Source organism: Magnolia sinica, chromosome 5, assembly GCF_029962835.1.
Source record: "Magnolia sinica isolate HGM2019 chromosome 5, MsV1, whole genome shotgun sequence".
Taxonomy (NCBI): Eukaryota; Viridiplantae; Streptophyta; class Magnoliopsida; order Magnoliales; family Magnoliaceae; genus Magnolia; species Magnolia sinica.
The window spans coordinates 27214516-27234692 of record NC_080577.1 but is presented as its reverse complement, the minus strand read 5'-3'; the positions used below and the strand labels follow the sequence as shown (position 1 = coordinate 27234692).

The 20177-nt window shown below is 42.3% G+C and overlaps 1 protein-coding gene across 1 annotated transcript in view; it reads left to right on the top strand.

The window, feature by feature from the left end:
- Positions 1-19771, top strand: part of LOC131247003 (uncharacterized) — a 28775-nt gene extending 9004 nt beyond the window's left edge. The window contains exons 3-9 of the mRNA XM_058247450.1: positions 11155-11478; positions 11647-11985; positions 14668-14839; positions 14922-15046; positions 16302-16506; positions 16758-17011; positions 19170-19771. Coding sequence (XP_058103433.1) covers positions 11155-11478; positions 11647-11985; positions 14668-14839; positions 14922-15046; positions 16302-16506; positions 16758-17011; positions 19170-19338 — 1588 coding nt within the window. The 3' untranslated portion in view covers positions 19339-19771. The remainder of the gene's footprint in view (positions 1-11154; positions 11479-11646; positions 11986-14667; positions 14840-14921; positions 15047-16301; positions 16507-16757; positions 17012-19169) is intronic.
- Positions 19772-20177: the final 406 nt, after the last annotated feature.

Sequence of the window (20177 nt, the reverse complement as noted above, 5' to 3'; positions counted from 1 at the left end):
CCATTAATTTGCAAAATAGTTGCGTCGGGTTTGGTCTCTGCCAGCACAAACCATTGCAACAATTCTGAGGATTTCTCAATTACTTCCGGCCTTTCATGGATCACTGGTCCGTTGCCAGAGTCTTCCAAATAGATCCATTTCATATAAGGTGTTAGTTTCTCGAAGGTGGTAACAATGCCTTCTTTCTCGGTTTGAGCTTGTTTTTGAGCCTCATCCCCATCGTCTTTGCTTCTGCCCTATAACTGGCCCACTACCGCATCTTTAAGGGGGGTTTTTGTTTTTTCATTTACATATGTATTTACCGGTAAATGGACAATGATTATTTACCTATGTAATTACGACATCGATCTCAAGGTTGATGTTGACAATGAGCTTGTTTGAAAAGCTTCCTAGCCTAGAAAATTAAATTCGCACTAGTCCCACATATAAAAATTGTGAGGTCCACCATGATGTTTGTATCTTATCCACACCGTCCATCTATTCTGCAAGCTCATTTTAGGGCATGAGTCCAAAAACGAGGCAAATTTAAGCTCAAGTGGACCTCACCATAGGAAATGGTGGGAATTGAATGCCTAACGTTGAAACCTTCTTCGGGGCCACGAAAGGTTTGGATCAAGCTGATATTTGTGTATACCCTTCATACATGTTAGTGTGATCTTATGAACGTGTTGGATGATAGAGACACATTCTTGTGGGCCCTACAAAGGTTTCGATTTTGAATTGTGGATGTCACTAAACCCCTTGTTTCTTGTGGTGTGGTCCACTTGAGCTTCCAATCTACCTCATTTTTGGGATCATGCCCTATAATGAGACAGTAAAATGGATGGACGGTGTAGATCACATACATGCATCACTGTGGGACCCAAGAATTTTGATGGTGCCGAAGCCTCGTTCCATTTCATACTTTTAGGTGCTGTTTTCAAGGTGTAATTACTTATGTATTTCCCACTTTAAACACACACCCTTTAAAAGCAATTATTAACCACTTACCGTTATTTACATTTGTAATTGAAAAAGCAAACACCCCCTAAACAAAGTATTACTTCCGTTTGTAATTTTGACATTTCGAAAGGAAGGATGCTGGGTTGGCTTAGTAGTTAGTACCCATTTTGTTTTGTCTACAGGTTGGATGTTTGTGATTTTTCATCAATTCCCTTTCTCTATCCTTCACTTCTGGACTGAAGCAAGCCGTTTAGACTCAAAGTTTCGTTCCCTTGAAACTCTTACCGTGTAATAGGTTGATTGCTTTTTTGACCTCGTCGTCGGAGCTCATACACACAAATGCAAAGCCTCGGTAATGAGAAGTATCCCTTTCTTGAGGAATGTTGACATCCAATATGATTCCACCTTGTCGAACACCCATGACCCATGAGAAGTTGATTGGGAGCCATCCCTCTAGAAATCTAACGATGTACAGAGTTGGATATTCCATAAGCCCCTTAATCTTCTTCCTAGTTGAGACGATCTCAGTTGAACCTATTGCCAACCGGTTGTGTCATTGTCATCCTTTCTTTCTTCGCTATTTGCTGGAGCTAATTTTCCTTTGTTTCTTGAAAAACTTTCGCCAATGGCTACGCTTTTGAATTTCCCTGGTTTCGTGTTTCTCTCTCTACTTACGAGACATTCTTTAGGGCCCATCCATCTCAGTAAGTAATCCAAAAAGGACCAGTCAACATGATCATGTGCCTTTACCATGTCCAATTTATAGATTACACCTTACCTGATTTGAAGCATGAATCTAAACATTCTTAGGCAATCTGTCCATGATTTTCCTTCCAGAGATGAAAGCACTTTGAAAAGGAGAAATAACCCCAGAATAGCACACCCCACAATTGCTGGCTCAACAATGTAGAGAATCTTATAAGGGCTACCCAAAGGGCTAATGGGTTTTTTTTTTTTTTTTTTTAAATTATAAATTTTTATTATTTAAAATTTAAAGATTGTCTGCACCATCAAGCTTAGGGATGAGGGCTAGGAATGTGCACCCAAGCTCGAGAGACAACGTTGTTGAAGCTACAAAATCCTCTGAAAAGGCCAACAACTCCGAATTCACTAAATCCCAGAAGGACTGGAAGAAAGCAATCGGGAAGCCATTAGGCTCCAGAGGTTTATCCTGCCCTAATCCCCACACTGAATCCCCAATTTCCTCAATTCAGATAGGCATCTCGAGGCTATTGGCTTCCTTTGGAGAGATGGAATCAAAGGGTAAATCATCAATCAGAGGCCTTTCCTAGCCCTAATTAGAAAGTGGATTAAAATCAGTGTTTTGAATAGCGTCCGTAGTGTTGGCAAATTGCATAAATCCCCTGTAGCATACACTATAGGGGTTGTAAGATATGCTACGTTTTTTAAATAAATGATATTAGTATTTTGTATTTTGTACTTAATACTCTCAACCTGTGGGATTTTAATTTCTTTTCATACTTGTGGTTTCAATTAGACATTATTAATTAAAGTGTTTTGCTTAGGAAGTTGTTGATGTGATAATGATTTGATTTGGTTTATGTGGATTGGCTTTTAATAAATGATAATTAATAACTTGTTAGAACATGCTTATACTTAAAAAAATGAACCATCTTTTAGACACACACACACACACACACATATAAAAGTTTTCCTTGCCATTTATCATATTTTTCCTATCTTTAAATTAAAAAATAAAAGTATTGTGTTACGCTACACGCTATGCTACTTATGCTACATGCCACAAAGGGCTGAATGCTACACAACATGCTATCGCTAATTAAAACACCGAGTAAAATCAATGACAACCTCATGGATAGAATTTTTATTGACAAACCTTTTACCATTCACCGTCAGAGAGGAAATACAATTGGCATGAGTTCGGGCGTTGACAATTCCACTAAAAAAATTGGTATGTTTATTGCCCTCTGCCAGCCAAACAGCCCTTGAGCATTGATGCCATTTGATTTCCAACTCTTTAACACTAGAAGAATAATCGGAAGATAACTTATCTTAGAGATTCTTTTTAGATTTGGAAAGAAAGCCGCCTTCATCCAAATTTCACTCAGGAACGAGTCCATCTCTTTGCTCCCTGAGGTCATAAACTTCACACTTCCATGAAGAGATTAACAGCTTCAATTTCTTGAACAAGATGAAGCCAGCATTACCTCGAACTTCAAAAGAGGACCACCACTCGATAACCAAGGATCGAAACCCCTCAACTTCAAGCTAGACTAACTCGAATATGAAGGGTTTGGGATCTCAGTTGACTTCCTCAACTTCCATTAAGATGGGACAATGGTTTGAAATAGGATTTGGGAGGCCATGCTGGTGGGACTAGGGGAACTTTTGCATGCACCCGAGTAATAACCTATCCAAGAGAGAGATTGTAGGAGGAGCCTGACCATTCAACCAAGAATATTTAATACCCCCCATTTAATAACCCCCCATTGGAAGATCAACTAGCTGATGCTTAAGTACCCAATCTGCAAATCCCCGCATACTACGGGACACCTTAACCCCATTCAACTTCTCATGCAAGAACCGAACCGCATTAAAGTCTCCCCCTAAACACCAGTGAAGCTGCCATCTGTCGTAAACAAAGGATAACTCCTCCCCGAAGGGCTGGGCAACAGATGATTCAGATCATATGCACCCAAGAATACCCACCTAAAACTGGAAGACACTTACCGGAAAACCACATGGACCAAAAACAAGCCAACCCAACTATCCTCCTTGCACCAAAAGGAAGGATTCCAACCCAACAGAACACGACTTGACGAGCCTATAAAATCTAAGGCCATGTAGTCCCCACCGTTATGACCCCATACTAACTCCACTAAGCTTCTATTAGCTGATTGAAGCTTAGATTCCTGAAGAACAATGATGCTAGCCTTAGAACGTCTGTACATATCTTTAACCAGGACATGCTTTTGGGGGCACCCTAACCCTCAAACATTCCAGGAAAATATATTCATGGGGAAACTGCCCTAACCCCTCTAACCCTTCAGACACTTCGAGGAATGGCATCTAAATCCTCTTCAGGATCAACCCCCTAGATTCAACAACTCCCTGCATCCCCTGGAAGACTTTGAAGAGTGTTTTGGACCCTCAACAGGAAACAAACGAATCCCCCTTTCTTCCACCATTTGAAACAGGTCTATGTAATCTGACTTTGACTGAAGGAACATGCATGAATCAGAATTTGTAACTTTGTGGGGGCATATATTATGTAGATTAGGCTGTCTCGAATCACACGTACTTGTATTAAATCATCATCATTGTAAGCCTTATCCCAATTAAATGGGGTTGGCTACATGAATCCTGTCTCACAATTCACTCTATCAAGGGCCAAACCTTCAATTAGACCATAGGTCATGAAGTCTTTTCTTACTACCTCCATCCACGTCCTTTTGGGCCTTCCCTTTGCCCTCTTAGAGCCTTCAATTTGTTCCAGCTCACTCCTTCCCGGCCTTGCCACTTGACCATCTTGACATCCTCATATCAGCTATACTCTTCCTATGAACATGTTGTTCATTAACTACCCAACATTCTAGTAATAAAGCTTGGCTGGTCTTATAGCTATCCTGTAAACTTTTCCTTCTGTTTGAGCAATGCACGGCAAGTACATAAAACTTTAGAAGCATATCTCCATTTCTTCTACCCAGCATGAATTCTATGGGCAACATCCTTCTCAGTCTTCCACTGTCATGAATTATTGATCCAAGGTATTGAAAGTGGTCATTTTGGGAAACTTCTTGGTCAGGAATTTTAACTAATTCCTGGCCATCGTCGTCGAGGTGGCGATGGCACCCCGACGATGATGATGAATGGACGGACGAAGACGACAACATCGACGACGATGGCCGCGGTGAACTTCGTCCCGTGTCTGGAGGGCCCCTCTAGCTCTGTACTAGAAGCGGAAGCAGGAAAAATCGATGGCGAGACCCACCATTCATGGCAGGAGGTCAGGCATCAAAGGAACCCCGGACAGAAAGCTGCTCGAAAACCTAGGGCGGTTGAGAGCTACCCAACCTTATTTGTTAGGGGATTCTCAGATGGCTGGTTTCCCTTAAATCTATTAAGAGTATTCGACGGGGCTGGGGTTGTTATGGATGTGGTAATGCCAAGGGATAGGAAATCGGGGCAATACAGGGGTTTCGCCTTGATTAGAATGGGATCTGAGGAAGAGCTGGCGAGAGCAGTTCAGATGCTGCATGGCGAGAGTTTTGGTGGTTTTCCTCTACTGGTTCAAAGGGCGAGATTCGGCCCTGATAGAAAACAAAAACGCATCATATCCGCTGAACCCTCTACCTCCAACGCAACATCAACATCCAATGTTCAGCGCAATCTCTGCCAGTCTAAAGGTATTTCATTCAAGGAAGCTCTCACTGGTTCGCATAGTTCTAACGACCGACCGAGGCAGGAAGCAAAAGGGCAGACGAAGCTCTCGTCGGAGGAGCCGAAGCATTTGGTTTTGGAGAGCGTGCCCAAGAATGTTTTGATAGGGCCTCAAAAAATCTAGAAAATATGGTTGTGATTACAACCAGCAAGGGCACTTCGATTTCCCAGGTTCAGAGATGGATCGACGATTGCTACAACATCCGCTCATCATCGTACATCATTAAACCCATTGGCTACAATGAGTTGTGGGTGAAAACAGGGCCGGAAATCAACTCAGATCTGCTGATAATGGCTGGCGTTTTACGTGCAGATGATTCGGTTCTAAAAGTTCAGAGGTGGGAGGAGTTTTCCTATTTCGGCATGGAAGGCATGGATCCTCATCTGGGCGATCCCACTTGAACTGTGGTATGAGGATTTTTTCATTTCTGCTGCGTCCATGGTTGGGGCGTTTATTGAACTGGATCCCAAAACAAGCTTGGGGGAGGAGATGGCTGTTATCAGAGCCAGGGTAAGAAGAAGAAAGGGAGAAAATCTGCCTCACATTGAAGTGTTGGTGAATAATAGGCAGCTATTTCTGCCAGTGCGAAGGGAGGTCTCGAACGATCCCATTCTTAGGTGGGGAGACATTTTGAAGATCAAGGAATCGGATGTTTTCCCTTCCGTCCTCGGCAACAAGGAAGAAGATGGTGCGACAGACGGCCTTCAACGCTCCCGCGGACTACCGAAGCACGGTCTGACGTCTAATGCCAATCATGATGACTTCGTCAATCCTCAACCGCATCGCCATCCGCGTGGTACCGATCTTCCTGCGACACGTAGCGTGGGCCCTCTCTGTCCTCAATCGCCTGCGACGCGTGGCTCGACTGACTTGTGTGCCACGCACGTGCCCACTTGAGTTCTCTTGCCCATTATCTCAAGTTTCTTGGGCAATCTCCCTTCTGGATTGACGCGTGGCGAGATGGAGGGTTGCTTGTCGACATTTGGCGCTACGCCATCGGGTCCGGGTCTCGGGTTTAACTTGGACCCGAACCCCTACACTCGTTCCAGATCGGGTTCTCTTGTCGAATCGGATACCTCTATAAACCTTAACCTTTCCCCTCTCGCCGAATCTAATCTCGACCGTAGAATGGTTGCAACAACAACTGCCGATCCTCCCGCGTCCTCGTCTTGGAATGTATTGCCTCCCCAACAACTATTTGAGAAGGGTTTTTTATTCCCGCGCTCGTCGGCTCCAAAAATCGATTGCAGTCTTCCTGACTTTAGCGCCGATCGTCAGGAAGGAGCAGATTTTTTCGGCGACGACTATCGGTCATCCTTCTCGGAGGATCCCACCTCCCAAGATTCCCTCCCTCCCTCCCTCCTCTGGCGTCGATCTCTGAGAAGGGCCTTCTCACCCCCTTCCAAGATGATCTCGGTGATCAAATCATTAAAGCGGAACCTCTTCTAGTCCGAATTGACTTTCTGTCAGAACTGGAGGCAGATCCAGATGATCGAGCAGAGCTCATCGATGCAATATAGAAGAAGAAATGGATTCGGGATGCTCTCAGTTACGTTGGCTAGGCCGTTGGTTTATCTTTCAGGGACTGCCCGGAAGATTTCATTGCGCTGTTTCAGTGCATCGAAGCGCGTGGAAGACCCTGTCCTATCACCAGGTCCCCCAAACATCACTTGTCCAAATCGGTTAGCAACAGAGAGCTCTAGCGTCTTGCGTTCGCTGTGGGAGAGCTCTCCGACCTCTTAAATTTCTCAAACATTCGGATTCCTCGAGGCAGTCTAGCTTACAAATGAAGATTATTTCTTGAAATGTCAGAGGGGTGGGTTCGAAGTAGAAAAGAAGAATGATAAAAGCATCCTGCGACGCTCGCAACCCGGATGTCATCTGCCTTCAGGAAATGAAGATCCTGAAGTTCAATGCCAGGATCTTAGGCTCGTTGTGGAAGGCTTCTGATGCTGATTGGGTGGCATTCTGATCTCGTGGAAATCGTCCAAATGGTCTCTGGAGAAATCTTGGGCCGGCGTCTTCTCCGTCTCGGTCATACTGTCGGACATATCTTCCAATCAGAAATGCCTTCTCTTTTCAGTTTATGGCCCTACTCTGGAAGCTAAAAGAGCTGCTTTTTGGGAGGAACTTAGTGCTTCCAGGAGGGATTTCTCGGGCCCTTGTTGTTTTGTCGGTGACTTCAACACCATCAGGTATGTGGATGAAAAATCTCACGGTAGGAAATTGTCGCCAGGGATGCGCTCCTCCTGCTGGATCAAAGATTAGGAATTTGTAGATTTACCCCTTCTCGGGTCCAATTTTACCTGGACCAACGGATGAGCACATCCTACCCTTTCTAGATTGGACAGGTTCCTTGTCTCTGCAGACTGGCTGAAACTTTTCCCCTCTGCATCTCAGTCTTCTCTCCCAAGAACCACCTCCGACCATAATCCGATAATGCTAGCAACTGACGAGTACAACTGGGGACCCAAACCTTTCTGATTCGATTCTTCCTGGTTAATTATCAAAGGTTTTAATCAGATGGTTTTTGACTGGTGGCGCGAGATCCATGTTGATGGTTTTGCAGGTTTCAAACTGTGCAGCAAACTCAGATCGTTGAAGGAAAATATGAAGAAGTGGAAATAGGAAGTTCTCCTCAAAAGGGCCTCGGAGACAGATGCAATTATGGCAGAGCTTCAACGTATTGATGTCGACGATGAAAATGGCACCTCTTTCCTTGATAGATTAGCCAGAAGAATTCAACTAGCCAGAAGAATTCAACTCATCCAGGATCTGTCTGCCAGGGCTTTTGAAAATGAAATTGCTTGGAAGCAAAGATCTCGGGCCAAGTGGGTTAAGGAGGGGGATAAAAATTCAATTTTTTTTCATAGCATAGCCAGCATGCATGCCAGGACTAACAGAATCAGCAGCATCACTGTTAACGGTCGTTGTATTGAAGATAAAACGGAGACCATCTTCAACTGGGCTCCATCTCTTCTGACGACGCTGCTTCGCTTGAGGCCCCTTTCAGCAATGACGAAGTGCGGCTTGCGGTGTCCTCCCTTGCCAGCGAAAAGGCTCCGGGTCCTGACGACTTTCCTATCTCGTTTTTCTTCAGTTTCTAAGATGTTATAAAAGATGATATCATGTGCTTCTTCAAGGAATTTTTGGATAGGGGCACCTGTCAAAAGGCCTAGGGGCATCCTTCATAGCCTTAATCCCCAAATTCCCGGGTGCCAGCTCCTTCCTTGAATTCAGACCTATCAGCCTTTTGGGGGGCCTATACAAAATATTGGCTAAAGTTCTGGTTTCCAGGTTGAAGAATGTTATAGGGAAGCTCATTTCTGGCCATTAGAGCGTGTTCATCCCTGGTAGACAGATCATCGATTGCGCTCTTATTGCAAATGAATGCGTGGACTCCTCCCACAAAGATAAAGTGAAGACCATCTTCTGTAAGCTAGACATCGAAAAGGCCTATGATCACGTCGATTGGCGATTCCTGCAGTACATGATGAGGCGGATGGGCTTTGGAATCAAGTGGAGGGGGTGGATAAGTGAATGCCTTAGATCGGCCCATTTCTCCATTCTCCTTAACGGGACTCCGTTCGGCTTCTTTGGGAGCTCCCGTGGTATTCGTCAGGGCGATCCCCTGTCCCCCTTCCTTTTCCTTATTGTGGGTGAGGCTATTTTCATAATGATTCAGACGGGCCAGGAGGCTGGGATTTTAGGTGGTATCAAGGTGAAAGGTCTGCCCTTCCCCATCTCCCATATTTAGCACCCAGTTAAATTAGAAAACTTGCGCACTACGATCCAATGTTTCGATGTGGTGTCGGGCCTAAGGGTGAACATGGCTAAATAAAAAATGTTTGGGGTTAATCTGAAAGAAGAGGAGGTTAGCTCTTTCGCCGCCTCTTTTGGATGCTCTTCGGTTTCGCTTCCGACTTCTTTCGTCGGTCTTCCGCTATGCAAGGGTTTACCTCCCAAATCTCTTTGGGACAAGGTCATCAAAAGGTTTGAGGGCTACTTGGTTAGATGGAAATGCATATATTTATCTTTAGGTGGTCGTCTCACTCTCATTAAGGCTGCCCACTCAAACTTGCCCCTATTCTTTATGTCCCTCTTCAAATGCCCAGCTTCTGTCTTGTCCAAGCTTGAAAAATTAAGACGGGATTTTCTTTGGAATGGGAGGGAAGAGAAAAGGAAATTTCATTTTGTTCGGTGGCCCCAGGTTTGCAAGCAATTTCATAAAGGTGGAGCGGGGATCAAGGGTCTCAAGACCATGAACATGGCCCTTCTTGGAAAGTGGATATGGAGACTTGGGATGGAAGATGATTTTCTTTGGAACAAAATCATCAAAGGCAAATACGGCACATCTTTTAGAGGATGGTGGTCCAAAGACTCCTCTTCTTATCGGGCCTTCGCCATTTGGAAGGGAATCATATCATTGAAAAAGGAAGTTCTCAAAGGCATTGGCTGTCCTAGGCAATGGAGCCAAAATCCGGTTTTGGGAGGATGTTTGGGTGGGCGATGTCCCTTTGAAAGATGCCTTCCCAAATATTTTCAGCCTCGCCCCGACCCATCCATTAATGTTGCAAGTTGTTTCAAACTTTCGGCTAGCAATATTGAGTGGAATGTCGCCTGCAAAAGAAACCTTCAAGATTGGGAAATTGAAGAATATGTGGGGCTTCTCCAACGCATTTATAGTGGCACGCCTGACCTCCTCTCACAAGATAAATTATTTTGGAAGCTTGATAAGTCCAGCAAGTTCACAGTTAAATCCTTTTACTCCCTCCTTGATAGTGACTCTTCTCCAAATGAAGCCTCCCCACCCTTTCATATTTGGAGGTATTCGGTCCCTCCAAAATTCTCTTCCTTTGGTTGGTTGGTTGGAAGCAAGAAAATCCTTATGGTTGATAATTTTAGGAAAAGGGGGATGCCTTTAGTCAATGTGTGCCTCTGTTGCATGAAAAATGAAGAATCTGTTGATCACCTTCTCCTCTCGTGTCCCTTCATTTCTCGGATTTGGGCAGAATTTCTCCTCCATTTCAATATTCAGTGGTGCTTCCCAAATTCGGTGTCTCTCCTCATCAAGGCTTGGCATGGGGTCAGATTGGGCAAGCACAAGACGCGCTTGTGGAGAATGGCTTTAGTCACCATTTGGTGGGCTGTGTGGGAAGAAAGAAACGGCAGATGCTTCAGGGATACCTCATATTCTGATTTGGCTATTGCTAGTAAGGCCAAGAGACTTCTGATTGAAGGGGCGGTGTATGTTGTGGGCCTAAACGATTGTGATTTCTGTTTCTTGGAGTCTAGTTGAGATTGCTTTCTCGGCGATCGCTTCTCGCTCTCTTTCTTGTATCCCTTTTCTTTTTTATATATAAATTGTGGCTTCTCAAAAAAAAAAGAAGGAATTTTAACTAATTCCTCGTTTCACTCCTATTGTTACTAAATTGCACTCTATATACTCTGTTTTAGTCTTACTAATTTTAAGTCCTTTTGATTTTAAAGCATCCCTCCATAAATTTAGCTGTGTTTATGCCCTCCCTTGTCTTGTCAATCAAAACTAATGTCATTTGCATACAAGATACCCCCCTGGATACATGTATTAAATGGCTTAAAAAATGAAGGATTTTGGGTTTCTGTATTTCTTTAGTATCCATATTAGGTTGTAGTAAGGCACCTATTTTCAAGGGTTATTGACTTATTGTTATATAGGTAGGATGGTTGGGTTATGGCAGTTAGAAGGCTCACTGCTACTAAAACATCATTGTGAATCACATGTTTGTTTTTATTTTTATGTTTTGCAGGAAGCATTTTCGTGGAAAGTGTAGACATGTTCGATTTCCATCACAGGAAGTGTGTGAACTTGGTGCTTCTCTTGCCACAACCTGGAAAGGAAGTCGGCAGTTTAAGGAGTTACCATCAAGGTGTTGTTGCTTGGGTACTCTGATACATGCTGAGAATGTGACCTCCATAAGTTGGATACCCATTGTTGACCAGGTGCTTTTGATGGCCACTGTGGCCTTTGCATACATGGCTGGAGTAATTCCATCCAATAAAGTTTCTTTTAATGGTAGAAAGAGCATGCTGGATCAAGATGCAGGCACTTCTAGCTCTACCCCTTCTGGTAGGTAAGGGTAAGCAGCTTAACATATCTTGTCGTTGAAACCATGTAACACATCATTTTTATAGTGATGATGAACTTGGTTGATATTATTGAGATTTGATGCAATATTTATTTATTAATTATTTGACTTTGTTATTCTTAGTTGATTTATGTAGAACTTTCTCATTGGCAGTGCAGTGATGAGTAAAAACCAGATCAACTCGGAGTTTGTTTGGGATGAAGTGAAAGGGAAACTTCTTGATGCTTTGGATGCAATTGAACCTGATGGTAACTTGGATAACAGAGTTGTTGAATGCGAAAATAACAACGCTATGCGTCCTTTAAGTTTTTATGCAATCGCTGACGGTCCCAGGTTACGATTGCTCTGGGCTACTTTGCAGCGACTCGAGAAAGAGGCAGGCACTGTCTCTAATGCCCATCTATCTCACTTATTATATTTATTCGTTTGGATGAAAGATCTCATATGGCAATTAATTTTCGAACTTGATTGGGACAATTGGTGTTATGAGTTGTAGATGATAGGCTTAATTAAAGCCAGAATCAGCTGCCTGTTTATTGGAAACCTAAGTTGTGGGTGTTTAACTCAATTTGATAATGTAAATTACTACATAATTAATTTTAGAACTTCCATCACCATATTGAAAAGTTGAAAACCTTAGATCATGGGTCGTAAACATTATTCCAACATTCCGAATATGAAGTTTTTTTACTGTGTATGGAGAATGGAATGGTAGAAGTATGGAGTTTGCATCTATTTTTCTGGGCTCTATTTAAAATGTTTAAAGTTTCAATACATGCTTGGAAATCATGACAATATCAAATGCTTGGGTACAGTTTCAACATTTAGCTGCTATTTATTTTTATGCTAGTTTCTTTTAGCTTTTCTTCTAGTTGACAGTAGCACTTGCTATGTTCTTGTTCTCTACCACAACCTGCCTCGTAATTGGATATGGCAATGCCACTTACGTAGGTTTATTATCATTCAAAACTATGTCAGTCACACATTGGAATTAGATAATTTTAACTTGTTTTGGTTATTGTGGGGAAGTTCTAGGCTCCGATCATTATGGGGATGAAGGATTCATCGTATGTGATCTTTGAAAGCCGTGGCGTTTTTATGGAAAACCATACACCTTTCAATGTTTCAGTCTTGCCTATGAAAGTCATGGCATTTTTGTGGGGAAAGCCATACACCTTTCTCTTCCATATCCACTCTTCATTTCCATTTGTTTGGAAAGCCATGGCATTTTATGGTGGCAATGTGTCTCCGGGCTTATACATTGAATTAGTGCTAATTAGTGATGTAGTTGTGTTAATTATTGGAACTAAAGCATAAATAAATTTTGAGTCAGGTCCATAAATTGCAGTGCAGCTATCGACTCCTGGCTGCAAAGAGGAATCCTGGCAGATGAAACATCTATACAGGATGATGAAGCTGGAGTCTAACTTTGTGTGCAAACGATGTGCTTACAATGCCACAATGTGTGCTACAGGAAATATACGCTCTTTCATGAGGCATATGTGCCAGAATGGCACATGAATGGGACATCCAAGCTGTGGATAAGGTGGGGGCCTCAAGTGCTTTGGTGAAAAAATTCAGGTCACTCCACTCATAAGGCAGCCCACCAAATGTATGCAAAGAATGGGCATTTAAAGAACTTGCCATTGGTCTTCATTCAGTTGTAGTATGATCCGCTTGATGATTCGGCTATCTTGATTTGTTCATCAGAAAATATTCACGGTGGAGCTCACATTGTTCACATATTGGATGTCCTGCACATGTTCTGAGCTGGCATATGGGTCACATGTAAAAGCGCATGTAGGGCTAGCAGACATCAAGAAAAGAATAATGGTTTCTTCAGTCAAGTCATTGTTGGAGTAGCTTCACTGCATCACTGAAAGACACAACTACCTACTAAATGTCTAAATAACATCTTAAAATTCTCTCCTGTCAGTTGCTTAGAGGGTATAATCTTTAATTGTTAAGAACTCTTTTGCCTGTACTGCCGTCACTACATATTAATAAACTTATCAGACCTGGTGATGTCTACTAACAGTTTGGTAATGAGGTGGATGTCACTTCCAGTTAAATAGATAGAATGGATGACCACTGCTTATGAGAAAATCACATGAAATGCATGTATCTTCTTAATTTGAGAAAGAAATATTATGCCCTAAGATATAACTTGCTTATTATTAGGCATCATGCATCTAGTTGAACATTTTTCCTTTATAGTCTTGGGACAACTTAAGTCTAATTCTTGAAAATTGAAGTTACTCCTACAGAACAGAGAACTATTGAAGTATAAGGTGCATCTGGTGTGTGTACAGGTGGATTTTCAGTAAGGGTGGCAACGGGATGGTAGTCCATCCAACCCGACTAGCCCGACCCAGCTTTGGGCGAGGCTTGGATCTATTAGCTTGGCCCGTGGGTCGGGCTTGGGCCTAGCCTGCATGGCTCGATCAATTTTTGGGTCAGGCTTGGGCCCAAATCATTGTAGCTCAGCCCATCCGGGTCCGACCCAACTTTATATGTATGTTTGTCATATCTTTGTCATATCCCATGAAGCCATTCCAATCCTTGGTTAGGCAATCAGTTCATCTTGAACATAGACTGTTGGTTTCATTCCTCTAAAATGTCTATTTCTTTGTGCATGTTCGCTCACTTGATCAATGGATAAATTAGGAGCATTTTTGTGGGAAGTAAGGATTTTATTAATTTTCCGATCTGTCCTAGGCCCAACCATTTTTTCGGCTCGGGCTTGGGCCTGTTGTGCCAGGCCTGTGCTGGCTTTGGACCTCGCGTCTTAAGCATCGGGCACAGGGCCAAACCTGACAAATTGCCACCCCAAATTGTCAATGCATATGGTCACTAAAGAATCAATTGATAGAATGTATGATTGTTGGAAACTCGGATTAGGACTCTTCGGAGTGCATGGTAAGGTAGTGCCTGTGATAGAATGCTGTTGTAGTATCATTGGATAATGAACTGCTACTTTCAAGGTTTGCATTTAAAAAAGTGCTTTAAGAGAGTAAAAGAAAATGTAAGCCATGATTCATCCAACCCATCTCTCTTAAATCGAAGCACTTTCTTACTCAGAATATCATAATTCCCTTGTTGCATTTGACGGCAGCATCTCATGCGGCCTCTTGAGTTCTTTAACCATTGTGGATCTCTTCTTTCATCTGGCTAAATGTTCCATGAAATTCCTTCGCAGGTTAATACCATCCCTGGAATGAATGAAGCTGTTAACCGGGATGTTTGGTTAGCAGTTCTATCAGAAACAATACAAGCATCCCTTCAGCCACTATGCCTAACATGGCTGGAAGATGAACTTTGTCTGGAAAATAAAAAACTAGGCAAGGTACTTTGGATGGGGTATTGCATTTTGTTATTTATTTGTCTGGCAATCACATGTTTAAATGAGTGATTCTGTTTATTTTCAGGATCTTTTTACTAAGATGTTTGAAAGGTTGAAAGGAGATGATACTATTTTACAGAACATTAAGAGGCTGGGGAAGGAGGACCTCTTTGCAGATCTACTGTTCTTTTTAAGATTTGGCTCCCTCAGGTAAGTAGTTGCGAGTTAGCAATTCTTTATCCTGACCTTCATGCAGTCATGTGGTCTTTATTTTTTTTTATATCTTGACCATGTATCATTCCGACAGCTCTAGGCATTATTCCTACTTGTGCATGTCATCAGGACTGATAAATGTTTATGCAGGTCACCTGAATAAGTAGATCAACTAGCAAGCAGAACACATGGAAATTGGAATATGCAGCTCCCCGTTGCGTGGAACATTGAACCAACCCTTTGCAAGCTATGTTCATAGATACCATTCTATTAGAGATGATTGATTCAATGGTAGAAAATGTTGTATGAGCGGGGAGTTGCTTCAAAATGGTAGAAAATCTCTATTGACCACTTTGCAGGCCAAAAGCGCCCACTCCTGGGTTGCCCAACCTCAGGACATATGACTTCTGATGGAAAACTAGAGCGTTATTACAACACAACTCCCTACTTTCCTCCACCCAATTTGCTAATCCCCATGAGTAAACCTTATTAACTTTCAGTCATATTAAATCTGTATCTGTGTATTTCTGGCTGCATGCCCATTGGTTTTTCATGCATGCTTTGCTTTCCAGTGGCAAAAATCTTATAGGACTGTTGTCTATATTCCCATGTACTGGGGATATTAAGAATATTAGTGCATCGTGTAATAGCTAATCATGATTTTACAAGCAATCTTATCCATGATGTTGCATGATTTAGAGTCCTTTATGCTTGATTGCATGTGCATGTCTGCAGACTGTGGTTTAAACTCCAGGTTTTGGCGATTGACTTGATTGGGGCTGAGTCCAAGTCATACTGCTGAAATTGATATGACTAGTTGAGTCGCACCGAGGTTTCCCCTTTGTTATATCCTTGTCGATCAGTACCGAACAAGAACAGTTGCACTGCATGGCTCATTTGATATGGATGAGTCCCTGTCTGATTCAGCCGGGTCTGAATGAGTCCCAAAGGCCTCACCTTATTTGGCCTTTTAATCCCCTCTTTCTGTCAAAAGGTTGCCTTATTTGGCTATCTCTACCACATTTCTGAATTCAGCCTCCAAATCATCTCATTTAGGATCTATACCAAGTCGATTATGCATTAGATGGTCTTTTAAACCATGCTACAGACCTGTTTCTTTAGCATATATTATGTCATTCTCTAAAGATCAAGCCATTGATGTTATTCATCCACCTTTATCCTTTTTTTCTTATCATACGTGTGGTCACTTGTTTTAATGCATGACCACTCTTTGCCTTTTTTCATTTACCAGGATTGGTTGCCACTATGACAGTAAAATACTTACTGAGCATGGAGTTGACATCTTAGAAGATCTGGTGATTACTTTGGCAGATGGAATCACGAGCTTGTATCTAGAGCTTATTTCGGTTGATAGTAACATGTCCAGTGAAATGAATAGCTTGGGTTTGAGTTTGTGTTCTTTGTCGACTAGAGCTCTTCAAAGATTACGAAATGAGGTACAGTTTTTCTTTCATTTTAGAATGGTCCACCACTAGGTGCCTGGAATCTCCCAGTCAAATGGTTTGGCTCTTCTAGAAATGGAAATTAACACCAACTTGGTGGTGTGTGCCACACTATGCCACATGGTCAACACCTGCACCCACACCATTTATTTTATTTGTGCATGCATGCATCGTCCTGGTGGAAGTAGCATGTCTATATATTCACCCAAGGACCTAGTATCTCATCCAGAATCTCTTGGTAATAGGTGGCATTGAAGCAATGGATGCACCAAAACATTGAATCTGTAGTTTCTATGTACGAGGATCGGTTTGACTTGTGCACTCTTCGGACCCAACTCCTAGAGGACCCCAAAGAGAGCCGAAGAGAGAAACTTCGTTGGTGGAAGAAGCTTACCTTTCAGAAGCCTCCTGCAATATGTTCCCCTTTATGTTATGTTGTGATCAGTCATATGTCCTTGCCTGTGAAACGTACCAAGGAACTAAGGGCCCTGACTGGGTGGTATGTTCCTTTGAATCCTCCATCTCTGCACATGCAAGCACACTCATGTACATTCTTGGATGCATACAAGTTTAGACATGATTCCTTGGTTGTTGCATTCCCTAATGTTCTCTGCATGATATTCTGCAAAAAGACCCGCCAAAAAAGGAAGATATGCTTGTTGATATGTTTCAAGGACACTTCTTGAATTGTTGCCATGCCCATGTGACTATGCTGACAGAGTCTCATTTGTTTTTTTTTTTTTTTTTTTCTTGCTTTAAGCTATGAAATGACCCCCCCTTTAATAATGGAAGTGGATTGCGTACTGAGTAACTCAGTGCGCTATAGCATACTGAGTAAACTCTTTGGCCCCATTGTGATGTATGTGTCTTATCCGTGCCGCCCACCTGTTTTACCAGCTTATTTTAGGGCACGAGCCCAAAATTGAAGCATATCCAAAACTCAACTGGACCACTCCATAGGAAACATTAGGGATAATGATGTCCACCAATGAAAATTCCTAGGGGCAACAGTGATGTTTATTTGTCATCCAACTTGTTCATAATGTCGCAAAGACATGGTTGAAGGGAAAACACAAATATCAGCTTGATCCAAACTTCTGTGAGCCTCAAGAAGTTTTCAATGGTAGGAATTCAATTCACACTGTTTCCTATGGTGTGGTCCACTTGAGTATTGGATATGCTTTAATTTTGGGCTCATGCCCCAAAATGATCTGTTAAAACGGATGCACGGCGTGGATAAGACATTCATCACAGTGGGCTCCACAGAGTTTACTAAGTGCACTATAGCATATTGAGTTACTCAGTATGCAATTCGCGTCCCTTCATAATATTGTTGTTTTTGACATGTTCCTGACACTCTTGTCGACATGAGAAATTGTACATCCTGTTTATATTTCTATACAATATTTATAATTTTAGTCTGCTTTGTGACACATTTTCCTATATCTCACACTTTTATGAAATAGTATTTAGATAATATAGCATCTTTTAATATCAGCATATGACTGTATGGACGTCAGCATGTTGGATTTTCCATGGCCACCGTATCTGATGCTAATATGTGTCTGCTGTGGAGGTTCTCTATTATTTTCTTTTTTGCTACGGATGGGTTTTGCTAATGTTCCCACCTTCATGGTTGAATGACACGTGGGACCCCCAATCATCAATTGGGACGGTTCATTCAGCAGTATCATTGGGAGCAAGCCATGGTGTAAGAATCACACTTATTGGATGATCCTAATCCTATGAGTGGGGCCGATTTGTTACAACCATCTGTTTTATACAAGCCATAGATCACAAGGTTAGAATCATCAAACCAAACTGCTACTTTGGAATCATAAGCAATACAAAGTAGGGTCTATCGTATGGATGGTTCAAGATGATGGTTGGACCTATTTCATTTATTCGCTCAATCTTGACTGTGCATTTTCCATGCTATTAACCGGATGCTTAGGATTATCTGGTTGGTGTTTTTTTTTTTGCACCATGCCTTGTCCTAGTGAATGAAAGAACAGATGGATCAAATTGATGATTGGGCATCCCACATGTCATTCAAAAAGGTTTGGGGACATTGCTAGCATCCCCATGAAGCTGGGGTCATTAGCAAAACCCTATCAATTTATTGGACATGCTTTAGTATTTTACTCAGATGCATTAGCATTTTGAGAAAAGGAACTGGTTAGTTTGTTAGCAACCACTGTGTCACATATGTTTGAGATCCTGATCATTCATCTGTTGGGCCCTACAACAGGCAGGGCACAGCAAAAAAATCACGGTGTTTGGGTGATCCTAGCCACTGATCCTTGTAGGACTTCCAAGGTTTACAGATGGGCTGTTAGAAATTGTCCTACTAACTAATGTCAACATGCAATGGCAATGTCCTATATCTGCACTGGATGTACGCAGCTAACAGTGTGAATTTTAACTATGATCAATTCAAATTTAATATCGTGTCAGTAGGAACCGATACCAATATATGTCGACTGATACTTTGAACCATGATATATGTGTGTTTGTGTGACATCTGTTTTGACTTATCAGTTGGTTTGTGAGTTCTGTAGTCGTTGTATTCAATTGCAATAATTTAATCACATGAGGTGCATAGTTATATAGCAGGGAACTGAAGTGGGACTGAGTGTGACTGCTTGTGGTTGCAGGAGGTACTATTTCAGCTTATATCTGGAGCTCTCTGATATTACAATGCCGTTGGTTAGAACTGCTGTTGCTAAGGTCAGCAGTGCCGTCTCTTTCTTCCTGGTTAGCTTGATTGGAAGGTCTATAGGACTCATCTACACTGGGATAAGGCAGGCCTTGGGTTGGAAATGAGACACTTGTTTTTATTTTTCATCATTTTTACATGTCATGATCTCTTTTTTCTTTGTTTATCCAAAGAAATTAAAAACCGCCGTAGCGCCGTAACGTCATGTCGGCTCACAATGTCTTTCAGTGCCTCGCTTGTCGCCTGATTTTGGGAATTAAAAAGAAAAAGAAAAAGAAAAAGAAAAGGTCATCATCATCATCTCATCCATGATCTATGGCAAGATATTCGGACCCTCAAATCTTCAGTGCTTAAAATATGTTAAATGTCTTTTGATGGGAAGATGTCAGTGGCTAAAAGACGAGGTTAGTTGTGTTCTTGAAATCTCGGCATATAAATATTCGATCGATGTCATTTTCTTCACATTAACCTTTTGTTTTAGTGAAGCAGGATTAGTCAATTTTACATTTAATGAGAGATTGGTAAGACCTGCTTACAAGTTGTGCGTTGCATGCGTGTGCTTGCAATTACCGGGGGTTTCGTTTTGTTTATTCACTTTAGTATGAGCTGGATTGAAAACCTTTTTTAGCAGTGTCTTCTGTCATGCCAGAGTGGCACTGCATGGCCATGAAGGCTGGTTGAGTGGTGTTTGGCCAAGCGGAACTGTGGCTTGGGCCATGGCATTAGTTGCACGTTATCCAGTGCTCATGGTAATGTTGCGTGGTGGAAATGGATGGCTTCTTGTGTGTTTTATGCAACTTGAGGTGGTGCCCAACTGCCTGTTGTGTGCGCTTTAGGCTGTTGGTGGGCTTAATTGAGAGCTATTTGGTGCTGTGGATGCTGTTAATTGGCACACTATTTGGGTGCTTAACAGTGTGTTCGATGGTGTTTGTTGGGCACTATTTGG